The 13,271-nt window shown below is 52.6% G+C and overlaps 4 protein-coding genes across 4 annotated transcripts; 2 read left to right on the forward strand and 2 right to left on the reverse strand.

The window, feature by feature from the left end:
• Positions 1–262: 262 nt before the first annotated feature.
• On the reverse strand, positions 263–4,220 carry BCR38DRAFT_108524 (uncharacterized protein). The gene has a single exon (XM_040853353.1). It carries the CDS (start codon positions 3,820–3,822, stop codon positions 514–516), a length of 3,309 nt encoding a protein of 1,102 aa, XP_040710515.1. The 5' UTR covers positions 3,823–4,220; the 3' UTR covers positions 263–513.
• Positions 4,221–4,938: 718 nt separating this feature from the next.
• BCR38DRAFT_461323 (uncharacterized protein) lies at positions 4,939–5,493 on the forward strand (the record flags this gene model as incomplete). Its single annotated transcript, XM_040862512.1, has 2 exons — positions 4,939–5,178; positions 5,251–5,493. The coding sequence occupies 2 exons, from the start codon at positions 4,939–4,941 to the stop codon at positions 5,491–5,493; spliced, it is 483 nt and encodes a 160-aa protein (XP_040710516.1).
• An 894-nt stretch (positions 5,494–6,387) lies between these two features.
• On the forward strand, positions 6,388–7,854 carry BCR38DRAFT_299036 (DHHC palmitoyltransferase-domain-containing protein; the record flags this gene model as incomplete). The annotated part of the gene is made up of 1 exon (XM_040854529.1): positions 6,388–7,854. A coding segment is annotated over one exon (1,467 nt), but the record flags the coding sequence as incomplete, so codon positions are not given.
• A 169-nt stretch (positions 7,855–8,023) lies between these two features.
• Positions 8,024–12,210, reverse strand: BCR38DRAFT_108534 (myosin-5). The gene is made up of 3 exons (XM_040853354.1): positions 11,941–12,210; positions 8,591–11,879; positions 8,024–8,539 (listed from the first exon to the last, which is right to left on the reverse strand). The coding sequence occupies exons 1-3, from the start codon at positions 11,941–11,943 to the stop codon at positions 8,181–8,183; spliced, it is 3,651 nt and encodes a 1,216-aa protein (XP_040710518.1). The 5' UTR covers positions 11,944–12,210; the 3' UTR covers positions 8,024–8,180.
• Between the last annotated feature and the right edge of the window lie 1,061 nt (positions 12,211–13,271).

The following is a 13,271-nucleotide window of genomic DNA, read 5'->3' on the forward strand; positions in this document are numbered from 1 at the left end:
CGCGTAGAGCAGGAGTAAAAGGCATACTGCGTGGCGCCGGATATTCCAGCAATCCATAAATTCTGTCGGCTCGCCCAGCTAGCTAGAATGTATATAGACTCGAGCCGTAGAGGGATCAGCACGGGCTGGGATGATCTGGGTGACGGAGAGAAAATGTGAACCTAATGCCCCATGGCCTCACCGTCAACACTTCAGGGGGGGTAGTTACTGGCCATAACAGCATTTACACATCATGCAGAGAGCAGGTGACCAGTATTCATAACAGGCAAGTTCCCAAGACAAAGCATAGTAGTATAGTATCATAGCCCGTCCAAGGCAAGTGTATTTGGACCAAATAACAACTGCAATGCAGTAAAAGCCTTTTTGCAACCAAACGCCGCCGGGAGCCTTGTTGTAACCAGACAGAGAAATCATATAGAAACCATCCGAAACTCCAACCCATGCACTCCAGGGAATGCCACACACCTTTACTCCACCAAAGTGAATTAGCTCGCTCCAGTGTCCCACAAACAATCAGTCAACAATTCCATCCCAAGTCACCTCCTTGTCCTTGCTCAAGATGCTCATTATCGTCACGTCCACCTCGTCCTCTGTCATCTGCTGCCCGCTGGCCTTTTGACCCTCCAATACATCATGCAGTCGGTAGATCATGTCTTGCTTGTCATTGATAGCGCGCATCAGAGTCTGAATCTCCGACGTCACCCCCTTGCGCTCTCGCCTGCCAAACGAAGGGTCCATGGCAGCGAAGATGGCATTCTTCTTCGCATACTTCGCCTCGAGATGAGCGAGCTCGTCGCGCAGACCCTTCATAACAGTGGCCAGCGCCAAGCCTGGGTGTTGGGCGGGACGCAGAGTTGGCTGGTCCTCGTACGCCGAGTCCGTTGTCGAGTTGGGTATGCGATCCGTGACGGGGATCGGCTTCTCGACGCGTACAGTTGTCTTGACGCCAGTTCGCGTCGTTTCGTCTTCGTGCATGTGCGAGTTGATGCGCTTGCAGACGATGCAGTTGCGACAATCGTGGTCGTGGCACAAGCTGTCCAGGACACGCTTGGCATCCTTCGACAGAGTTGGGATGGCCTTCTTTGCGCCATTCTTGGGAAGAACGGGAGTGGCCTTGCCCTTCTTGGCAGCAAGTGCTTCCTGTCTCTCGACGGCGCGCTTGCGGGAATCCAGTGTTATGTCATCCATGAAGAGCGCCGATGTTTCTTCCACGTTCACGTTGAGGTCAAATCGTACACTATCCGAATGGCGGCGGCCGTGGGAGAGGTCAGGTGGCGAGGCTTGACTTGGCAAGCTCATCCCACTCATGCCCGATTTTACGCTGAACCGTCCGGTCAAATCCTGCTCCGGAATCTGACGGGGGGTTTGCACATTCTTCAAGATTCCCAACGGCTGTGCCTTAGAGGTCTCGGTCTGTCCCTTAGACGTGGTGTTCTTAGACTTGAACGCGATGCTATCATTTCGCCGTGTTTGCGGCAAAGAAGGAAGACTTCGACTCATATCCTCCGTGATTGCAGCTTCGTCTAAATCTGCGTATTCGTCAGGCTCGTCCTGCTGTTGAGCATCAAGTTGCGCCTGTCGAAGAGCGTCTCGCAATTTGTCAATCTTCCCCTCCCGCGACATGTTAGTCGCAAAGTCGGAGTCTTGAGTAAGGTCGATATGCCGTGTATAATCATCCTGCATCTGGAAGTCGGTCTGAGAGGTGGTGCTTCTAGCAGACATCTCGCTCAACGTGCTCTTGTGTTTCGATGCGGATGTGGTTGGCTCAATAATCCGTGTGACTTTGACGGGTTTAGTCTTGCTGGTAGTAGTAGTAGTAGGAGTAGTCTTGAGGTCCTCAAGTTGCTGCGTCAGAGACGATTGCATCTCCTCGTACTTGGCCGCCTCCTCTTTGCTTTCGCATACTATCTGCTCAAACTGCTTGCTGATGTGATCGAGCTTGTCATTGAGGCGTTCATTGGACCCAACCAGACGGCGCTTCTCCTGTTCAAACGAAGTGTATTTTGATGCATATTCAGCCTGCAATTCGACGATCTGCTGACGGAGTTGAGCGTTCTGTTCAGTCAGGTCTCGGGTCTTCTTCTCGATCCTATCTTTAACATCCTTCATATGGACCGTAATCGTTCCCGTCTCGGCATTGACCGAGTCAAGCATATGGTGAAGCTGATTGTTGTTGTCCTGGAGATCCTGAGTCCGTTGTTCCAGTAAAGTCACCTTCTGCTGCAGGGATTTGGTGTCATTGTACCACTTCTCATTGTGACGCTCGAGGCTGAGATTGTCCTGCTTAATGGTCCGCTTCTCCTCGACAATGACTGCGTATTCCTTCTGCAGCAGTTCATTTTCCCCTTGTAGAGAGTCCAGCTCGCGTTGGAGTCGCTTTACTTCTTTTTGCAAGTCGACGTTTTGGTGGGTTAGGAGAGTGTTGTGTGAGCGAAGAGACTGGTTTTCTTCATGCATGGACTTGTATTGATGTCGTAATGAGATGTTGTCTTCTCGCAGATCTCTGTTCTCTGCCTCAACTACATTAAGATCTTGTGCGTCGCCATTTCGACTAGCATTCACCTCTCGGCGCGCCGCATCAAGCTCCGATTGCAAGCGGTTGATTTCCTCGAGACGTGCGGAGGCACTTTTAAGCGCTTCGTCGCGCTCACTGATGTACGACTCGGTATGGATCTCATTGATGCTAATCTTGCGGTTGGCTTTGTCCAGCCTGGATTGTAGCGAAGCAACTTGCTCTTCCAGTTGAGACTTTTGGTTGTTGAGATGGTCAAGCATGGAACTATCAGAGTCAGAGCCCATGGCGCTATCCTTGCGAGATTTGGCCTTGGAGAGCTGTATCTGCAGCTCATAGAGCTCTTCCTGGAGAATCTCGGCCTGCCTAGAGACCTGGTCATCGTGTTCTTGCAAAGCTTGGATTTCCTCCCGGATCTTATCCAAAGAGACGAAAATCTTTTGCTCGTCCTCAGGGACCTTGATAGCATCGACATTAGCATGATGGTCAGGCGAAGTCCGAGACTCGCGATCGTGGACTTTTCCATTTTTCACGAACACGGGAATGCCATTCTTTGTCGATGATAGCTTCAAGACACCTGAGACGAAGTCGTTGATGTGAATGAGGTTGGGTAGGAAGAACGATCGACCGGTCTGGTTGGGGGTAGATGGACGCGCGTTGGTATTACTGATGCGCGAATGGCGTACGTTCACCGGCTTGGGTGACGACTTTATTGGCGCCGACTCCCTTGTGGCTTGCGCCGCCTTGAGGGTCTGAATGAGGGATGTAACATTGCCGCGGCGGGGATTTGAGCCTGTGGTCATGTTGACAGAGTCATCATCGACTTGGGCTTGCATCTGTGCAAGGGTTCGAAGAGTTCCGCCGCCAGTCTTGAAGTGTCCTGGGGTTTGCGACTTGGCCTGAGTAGGGGAAGCCACAGTTGATGAGGAAGGCGGAATGTTCTCCTTTCCTTGATCTATACGATCGCCAGTGACATTGTAGATGTCTTCGGTCTGCTCGCGACTATTGACATTCCAGCCACCTTTCCACTCGGGGAAATTGCGTCCTATTGCCGAGGTATTCACCTTGAAGGGCGACTGGGCTTTGGACCCATGTTTGTGATGGGACAGCAGGCCAGGCAGTTGAATTGAGTCGTCATCTCTGTGCATGCGCCGGGTGGACTCGCCCTCAGGATCATATGACAGATCTGAGGTCATGGTGACAGTTCCATGGGAGCCAGTAGAGGATGGGGGAGAGTTGAAGGGATTGTCGCGATGTTGAAACTTCTCCCTAAGGATACGCGACTTAAACCGGTCTGTGTGTGCTGCCATGATGAGATGTGATTAAAGTATGTCGTATGTATTTGCTGGGGACGCGAACTGCGTCCAAAGATGTGACAAGTGCTGTGTGTAGGTGGTGGAGGTGGGTGGGCGAGGCGCGTCTAACCTTGGGAAGGCGAAGACGCGTCCGTCACAACGATGCTGAATGGCAGCTGTGAGCTGTGAATATGCAGCTGCAGAATCAAGAGGCATACATGACAAGAATGGATGCAAATATGAAAGTCCAAAGTAGGAGCAAGTGGCGAGCAGGACGGCGAAGTTGGGAAATAATTATGGTGAGAAGTTTCATTTCACGGAAAGCGTGATCACGGCGGTGGATGCGAACGGGGGAGTAAACAAACTGCCCTTTCCAGTTTGGGATGGAGTGGGGCCCGGTGCGCCCGTGCACCAGAGAGGACCCACCTGGAAGAGCATCCTATTAAATTGATACTCATGCCTTCAATGCTCAAGCTTTTATATGGACTGCTCAAGTGACTTGTCAGCTTGTGACGATGGCATTAGCATGTATATGAGCAACTATTCGATCTGTCGGCGCCTCAATTATATGACTTGTACTGCTTGCTGCTGCCTCAAATACAATGCTAAGGTGTTGGTCATTGATTCAGCCTTACGGGTCCAAGTTCTGAAGCTCGGTACTTATGATGGTGATTGCTGAAGCTGAGATGGGTATTCGAAATGATCGAGTCTAGCAGCATGTTTTCTCATATATATGTCAAGAGACACGGCTGAGGCCAAGCCATATTCCGTACTCCAGACTTCTTGGCTATTGCAATTAAAATGCAGTTCTTACGAGCGGCCTCAGAGCACTTACGGTGCGAAGGTACTTTTGAAACTCTGAGATTCCCACTGGAGACAGCAGCCGGCGGGCCTTCCTGGCAGCTGGCTCCAGCGCAGCTGGTCAGTCTGTAGAAATCGCCGCCCCACAAAATGAATGAAGTGCATTTGAGCATTTCAAGGCTGCGAGGGCCTCGGAGCTTTGACAAGGCACTGGACAAACGGCCTTACAGTCGACGACTTCCCAAGCTCCCTCCCAACACAATCACCGAACCCCGTGTAAACTATCTTTATACGCCAAAAGTACCGTCTACTATACCCACAATATCAAACATGGCGGACGTTGAAATGGACATTGACGAGCCTGGCTCCCCGCAAGCCACCTCGGCCAAGGTCGGCGACATGCAAACGCACTCCAAGGCTACCGCCGTCCGATCAATTGAGGGCTGGATTATCATGGTCACCAACGTGCATGAGGAAGCCGATGAGGAAACACTGCACGACAGTTTTGGCGACTACGGCGAGATCAAAAACCTGCACTTAAACCTGGACCGACGCAGCGGTTATGTAAAGGCAAGTTGCGCGACTGCGGCAACCTATTTCAAGCAAGAAGAGCAGACAACTAACTCGATTTCCGATGGATAGGGATATGCGCTCATCGAATACCCGACTCTTCAAGAAGCGCGAGCTGCCATTGACGGCGCCAACCAAACGAAGCTCTTGGACCAGACAATCGGTGTGGACTTTGCGTTTGTGCGACCACCGCCGGGGAAGGGCAACAGAGGAGGCCGACAGTCGCATCGCGGTGGGAGGGGAAGGAGTCGCAGCCGGAGTCCTGGGCTTGAACATGAACCTGAACCTGAAAAGGAGGAGGAGGAAGCTCAGTAATGAGATGCAAAATGACGGCCGGGGCCGCTCTGGGAGGCTGAAGGATACGGGTTGAAGAGCCCAAGGACTAGAAGTGGCATCAAGTCGCTCACTGGCGTTAGCCGACGTGTCGCCAGAATACAATGACATGTCGGCATGTTCGTATTGGCCAACTAGGTGAGTAAACAGCCCACATTAGGGTTGTAGGAGAGTCGCTAACAAGCAACACTAGGCTCCAGAATGCTGTAGCGTACGTGACGGCAAACTCTTGATTAATGACAGGATGACTCTATAATATGATCTTGTTTATTTTGTTATCCTCGTGCTCATAGCGGCCCCATGCACAACACGAACTTGGTCTCACCCACAAAATGTTAGCGTGAGCTTGACAGCCTACTCGTACGCGCTTCGCAGGTCAGGACCGACGGAACCTGGCTTTACGGCATATTAGCCATAGGTCTACTAGACTAGCTTGGGGCCAGAGCCTAAGCGCTGTTTCTGGTCCCAGTAAGGTGCTGCAGCATCTCAGCCTACGCTGCCTCCGTGCCTCTGTGCGTCACGTCTCCTTTTCATAGTTCTCCTATGAAGAAAGCTAGCCTCCATCGGTTGCAGCTCGGTTTTAATCAGGTGCGTAGAAGCTGTGTTGAATTTGAAGTCGCCCTTCCAGGTGCACGTCTATTGTTCGAATCCGATTTCATAGGCCCCCGAGATCGAGTACCGATATCTTGGAGCCTAGTGGGGTCCAACAGCCGGGGATGCGCCCCCACGTCAGCTCCAACATCCACCAACCGCGTCTGGCTTGTAAATCACCCGACTTGACTATCCTCACCAAACGTACCCGATCACCGTTCCTCCCACCCAGATGGCCGCCAACCCAACATGGCTTTCCTCGTCGGCACCTCAGCGCCTCTCTCGGTGCAGAAACTCGCCATCCCCGCCGTCTGTCTCCTAATCGCCTTCCTAGGCTACGGCTCGCAACTCCTCTTCGCCTCCTCCCCCGACCTAGCTCCGGGTCCTCTCACAAAGACCGAAAAATATGCATTCAACACCCTCCTACTCTGCCTATGGTGGACGTACTGCAAGGCCTGCTCGGTCGACCCGGGACGGTACACCTTCCCACCTTCCCCCCGCGCTCAGAAACCTATCGATCCGACGAACGCGAAGGCAAGCGCAAGCGACGACGAAGAAGCCGATGAAGCAGAAGCACAAACAGAGGGCGAGGACAAGGGAACTACGCACACAAAAAGAAAACGCCACTGCCGCAAATGCGCCCGTCCCAAACCTTCCCGCGCCCACCACTGCCGCACCTGCGCGCGCTGCATCCCGAAAATGGACCATCACTGCCCCTGGACAGCGAACTGCGTCTCGCTGCAAACCTTCCCGCACTTCCTCCGTTTTCTGGCCTACACCAACGTCTCCCTCTGGATGCTCCTCTACCTCTTATCGCAACGCTTCCTCGCGCTATGGTCCAACCGCCATCTCCCCGCGTACCTAGGCCCCAGCTTCCTCGAGCTCGTTTGGTTGACCGTGTTCGCGTTTGTGGGCGCGGTGATGAGTTTCGCGTTGGGGATCATGTTGGGAACTACGGTGAAGGGGTGGTTGTTTAACACGACTATGATCGAGGGGTGGGAGATTGAGAAGCATGAGGCGGTGGTGGAGAGGAGTGAGAGAGGGGAGGGGTGGTGGCGGACTGGGGATGATGCCGGAACGGGAACCTTACAGTCGGTTATTGATCCGGTCGAGTTCCCGTATGATGTGGGCGTGTTTGAGAATATGGCGCAGGCCATGGGAACGAATAATGTGTTGCTGTGGTTCTTCCCCTTCGCCGGCGGACCTCAGGTGGCGCCGAACAGGGACGGGAAGGGGAAGGGGTGCGGATGGGAGTACGAGGAGAACGGGCTGAACGACCGTGAAGATATGTGGCCGCCGACTGATCCGGAGAAGGCAAGGAATGCCAAGATGTGGCGGAGTCGGAAGAAGGAGATGGAGGCTGAGAGGGAGCATTACGAGGACGGCGGGAGATGGGCCACCCCTGAGGAGCAAAGGGAAGCGTTCCGGCAGAGACAGGAGCAGGACTTGCGACGGTGGGAGAGAACTAGGAATCAGGTCTTGGGGGAGCTGGAGGAAGTGGACGATTATGACGTCGTTGACGAGGCTTATAATCACTCTACGACTCGGGCATCCTTTGGTGGACCGATAATTGTCAACGAAGGCAGATCGGGCTGGGTTAATGAGGACGGGGAGCAGTTGGCCGACTATGGCGTCGACGAGGATGCTGAGTTTGACGAGCCGGACGTTGATGCGCTCCACGAAGATCAGGAAGATGACGACATCCCATTGGGTGAGCTGCTACGACGACGCAAAGTTTTAACGAAAGATGGCGAGGGCACGTGAGACATGTAGTATCGGCGAAAATAATAAGCATGTTCATCAAAGGGTTATCTATCTATAACAAGAGCTCAACCCACCACCAAATGCTATAGAAGAACACATTTTCAAAAGTCCGAGTGGCTTGCCGCCTTTCATCATCGTTACGAAAGCGACAAGGCTTTCCTCGTTGCCCACGATCATGCTGGGGATGTCTGTGGGTTTCTACTCTAACATACATAACTTCGTAGTGATTCTGGTGACGAGCACATGTGTCAAGTCGCAGGTCACCATACTTCACCTTTCGGCAGAATCCCACGTCAGTTTGAGGAGCCAGTGCCCTACCAGTCGTCTTCGTCTGCTTCCTTCTTCTGCATTGCGTTCTTTCGAGCTTTCAGGGCATCGGCAAGAGACCCTGCGATGCTAGGTGTGGGGGTGTTGCTTCGACTGCTGTCTGAGCCGTTGGCATTCATGCTCATGGCGGAATCTCGTGACTGCAAAGCAGCAGGCTTTTTCGCAGCAGCTGGCCGCTTCATCGGGGGCTGCGGTGGTGTGGGTTTACTCCTTGCCGCAGCTCCGTTGGATGCTGGAGGAGGCGGTGGTGCTCGAGGTGCTGGCGCCGGAGCAAGTACGGTTATCTCTTCAACGTACGCAGCAGGAACCCACGCTTGACCTTTGCCATTCTTGGCTAGCCACCAACCTGTAGTTCGTTAGCATGATCAGTACATTGTTACGGATTAGTAAAACTCACCATTGTTCTCCTTCTGGACGACTTCGATGATATCGCCAGCCTTGACTGTAAGCTCGTTCTCTTTCTGCCCGGCAAAATCGTACAGAACCTTGGCTTGCATTTTGGCCTTCGCTGGCGGTGCAGCTGGTGGCGGCGGGGGCGGCATACGAGAAGTTGAAGAGGCAGAATTTTGATTGCGTGTATGACTCGGGATACTACTTGTGACAGTAGCAGGCGTGGGCACCGGACGTGGCGTCTGGAGGGAAGCTGGGCCGCGCTTGGTGGTGGAAGAGGCCGTGGGTCGGGCGTTTTGAATTCGTGAAGGTCGACCGCCAGGACCACCAGGCTTGATGAGTTTGCCACGCGTGATGGGTCGGGGAGGGACAGGCTTGCCTTTCGGCGTTGGCCGCGATCCCGAAGACGGAGGCTCTCCTGGCTGGGTATGCACCGCACCACTCTTGTAATAGTCGACGGGTTGTGGCGAGTCCTTGATCACCTTGATAAGTTGCATCTTGCCTGGCTTCTTGGCGTACTCAATTGATTCACCAATCTTGAGGGTGAAGCCACCAGGCATGACTCGCTGCATTTGAGTGAACATTTCCGTCTTCAAGACGCAGTTCAACAGCGGATCCGCTTCCTGCGGTGAGCCTATGCCGAGTGAGAACCAATCATCTCTGCAAGACGAGGTGCCAATGAACTTGATGGCGCCGAGCGGTACCGTACGTTCAAGAGAAACCTGCACCTCGTGGTTGACGAGAGCCTGCGCAACAATGTAGAGCTTGCTGTTGGTCACTACGAAGATACGAGGGCTGGCTTTACTTGATCGACCAAATTTATGTTCCAAAACCTCTCCACGGCACGAAAAAATGGTCTTCTCGCTACCCGACATCTGCAACGCATTGCGAATTTGGGAACCGGGCCCAGTCGTGGCATTGATACCCAGGTAGTCTCCCAAGAACCGTCGGGACCCCAGCAAGCTGAACCTGCGTCTCTCCTTGCGTCCCTGGAGCACCTTATGACCCTGGTCTCGTAGTTGCAGGTACTCGGCACCCACCCTCTTTTTGCGCCAGAAACGTTGAATACGCGTCGCGGATTCGGCTCGGTATGCAAGGTATGCTCTCCACATTCTTTGGATGCGCGTGGCCATGTTGTGCCAGTATCGATCGCGCATCGTCTCCAAAGCGAACAACGTCTCGGGAGACTTGATGAAGGCTTTCGTCACACCCAATTGCCACTCTTCCTTCGGGATACTTGTATCCTTCAGGATTTGCTTCACGGCCGCTTCTTCTGAGCCTTGCCAGGTGTATTCTCCAGCGTACGATGTCGCTGGTGACAGCAAGAAGAAACGCTCCACGAATTTGTCAAATGCTTGACGATATGCGAAACCAGCACGTCGAATTCGGACGTTTTCTTGCAAACCGAGATATTTGATCTGGTGGAGGACGTTTGGTACGTTGTATTCAGTGGGAGACTTATTTTCGTTGGGCTTGATGGTACGGATATACGAGGGCTGGCACTTCATCAAAGTGTCCACCAGGGCATTTGCCGAGGTCTTGATTCTGTCACCTGCCGTAGGAGGTTGCTTTCTGTTGTCCTGGTCCATCTGCTGAGGGAATATGGTGTGGACGAACTGGTTTTGACTTTGCTGGAAGAGAGCTTGTACACCCTTGAGGAGCTGATCCTTGTTCTTGTCGGTAATACCTTCAACAGTGTAGCTCACATCGCCAGCGTAATGCTTGATAATGAAGCTTCCCTGGCGCGGAGTAAGATGAGCATGGCTCATGCCGTTGACACTCTGCATAAAGGTACGATCACAGGCGGCAGGATCAGCGTGCGCTGTTTTGGTCGCGTCCTTCAGGGCAGAGAAGACACCAACAGGTCTGACTTGCTCGATAAGGTCGCATACGACCTTGTTATCAAAGTACTTGATCGGAGTCCATTGAATCTGCTCGCGAGCATATTCATCCTGCTCTGCTTTCAGTGTCAGCTGGATGAAGATCTGTTGTAGCTTTTCATTGACATAGTTGATGCAAAGCTGCTCGAAACTGTTTTTCTCGAAGATTTCGAATCCATAAATGTCGAGAATGCCGATGTTGTTCGAAGTGGCTTGTTTTGCCTTTAAGGACTGGTTAATCCTTCCAACAATCCAGTCAAACAGATTGTAGTATATGGCCATGGCCAGCGCGTCTCTCGTTGCGGTTGCTTGAGGAGCATTGGCTTGAGACTCGATCACCTCACCACTTCGCGGAGTCAAGATGCGGATGGTGATGGCCTTGACCAATGCAGCTGGCGTGACCTCGAGGAGGTATGCCAAAAAGTCGACGACAGACTGGTCTGCCACTTGCGCGAAGCTGTCATCCCCTTCAATAAAGGAGATATTTCCAGCCCACAGAATTGCAGCAAGCATACGGAACACTGAATCTTGCTCTTGCTGAGACAGGCCAATGACTTTCATAGCATCTAGTGTGTCCTTGAACTCGGCAAGGTCGTCGATTCCATCGACATTGAAGCATTTCGACCGACTGAGGTATGCGTAGGTTTCTGGTTGCTGAATGCCAAAGTTTTGTCTATATTCCGGCGATGCGCCCTTGGCGAACTGGTAGAAGATGTGGAAGCTTCGCTCGTTCACAATCTGACTAACGACCCGGGTTTTTTCCAGCAGATAGTTGGTGATGTCTGCTCCGACCGGCTCGCCATTTGCATTGAAGTGTATTTGAAGATACTTGCCGAACCGTGACGAGTTGTTGTTCCTCAGCGTCTTCGCATTTCCAAAGGACTCGAGTAGCGGGTTGGTGGCCAGCACCATGTCTTTGATCTGCTTGATGTCCCCGCTCTCACCACCAGACACGTTGGCAATGTATTGCATGATGCGTTTAGCCGCCTCAGTCTTGCCCGCGCCTGACTCGCCCGAGATGATTACACACTGATTCTCCTTGTAGGCCTTCATGTTGTAGTACGAGGACTCGGCGATGGCGAACACATGCGGCGGCATTTCCAGGCGGTTCTTGCCCTTGTAAGAGTCGAGGACCTGGTCGGTGTAGATACCGAGGTCTCGGAAGGGGTTGACAGAAACCAGGACATGGCCGATGTATGTGTAGATCTCGCGACCCTCGAATCGCTTCTTGAGGTTTTCGTTGATGGCTTCATTCGAGACCTTGCTGAGCAATGTCAGATCTGCAACACCTATCTCCTTCTTCTTGGTCGTCTCGAAGGTGGCTTTCTTGGGCTTTGCGCCGCTGGCTGATTGCGCTTGTCCACTGCCAGCGTGGGCTGCCTGGCCTGACTTATCTTTCGGGCGCCTGCTGATGCCCTAAAAACAGACAATCGTCAGTGTCAAGTAACTTGTTTGCCATGCATCACTTGTGCCTCACCATGTTGGGCTTGCATGAACAGGGCTGTTCCCCCTGTCACTGCTCTAATAGTGGGCAGATTGATCAGAATAGATGTCCCAAAAGACAAGGGTGGTGATGCCCGGGACTGTTGAAAGGAGATCGGCGATCAACCAGAGAGGTTGCTGAAGTAATTTGTGACCTTGGGTATTGGAATCAGGGGTTGTATCAGAGAGAACGTGGACGACAATCGCATAGGCGAATCTTAGAAGTCGCCGTGATGCCGGTGAATGTGGCAGTGCAGTGCTGCTGGTGACGCGATTGCGTAGCCACTTCTGCAGCCTAAGTGCAGGCTTCCGCCGGAAAAACCCCCGCCGATCCACCGCGCTAGTGGGTGCAGCTGCACGCCTCAGACTGCCGCAGATAGACATATGGCACTATATTATATGTTGTATCAGCCAACTCAAACTGGACGGGAGGTTCCAACAAGTCAACCGGGGGTTCATGAGAGCCTTGCCTTTTCCAATATATAGGATAGGTTCTCTGTATACGTCTTTTTCCTTGGCAAATCTGTGAACATGCATTTTGAACAAGTGACCTGTTCACTGCCATGTCAGTTGTGAACATTTCCAAGACCCCAAGTCTTGGAAGACTTACCAACTCAAAGCCGTTAATTGGTGTATGTCGAAGTGCCCCTGGGATGATACATCTGCAGACCACAATTCGAGTGGATGCTCTGCTTGTGGCTGTAGAGGCTTCGATGATTCCCGGCTCAATATCTCCAGGCTCAAGATGCCAAACGGGAACTGTAACAGCGGTCTCATCTGGATCACGCTGCTGATGGTGATCCTCTGAATGACCCTTGGTGAGGCCATTGGGAACCTGAAGGCAAGCCATGGTTTCTGGCCCTGGCACTCTTTGTCAGCTATTGATGGCCGAAAGGGAAAAAAAGAAGTAGGACTGACAGCGTTACATGGCTCCAATTCAAGTTGTCGATAAGGATGTGAACAAACTGCTGCTGATGCAGGTGAACTACAGAGCCTGAGCTGGTCTCTGTTCAATCACGTAAGTGGCCAGCAGCCAGAAGCCCACCAGCGATCTCTTCCAGTAAGCCAGCCAAGTCTGTTGAGGATAGCAGGTCGTTGAGCTGCGAGTCAGAGCAGTGATATCTGTCAACTTACTCGTCAAAAGGAAACTACTTTTTCTAGCTTGACTCTGGAAAAAGAAGACTGCAGCAAGGTCTTGTAGTGTTCTCATTGAAAGAAAGGTCAGGCAGGTGACTGGTGGTCAAATCACAGAGTGGGCACTGGCCGACATGACAACGCCAAAGTTGGTAGCCAGGGAAGGAACCGTGACGATGTGGCAAGACTGGA

This window comes from Pseudomassariella vexata (assembly GCF_002105095.1).
Source record: "Pseudomassariella vexata strain CBS 129021 chromosome Unknown BCR38scaffold_20, whole genome shotgun sequence".
Classification (NCBI taxonomy): Eukaryota; Fungi; Ascomycota; class Sordariomycetes; order Amphisphaeriales; family Pseudomassariaceae; genus Pseudomassariella; species Pseudomassariella vexata.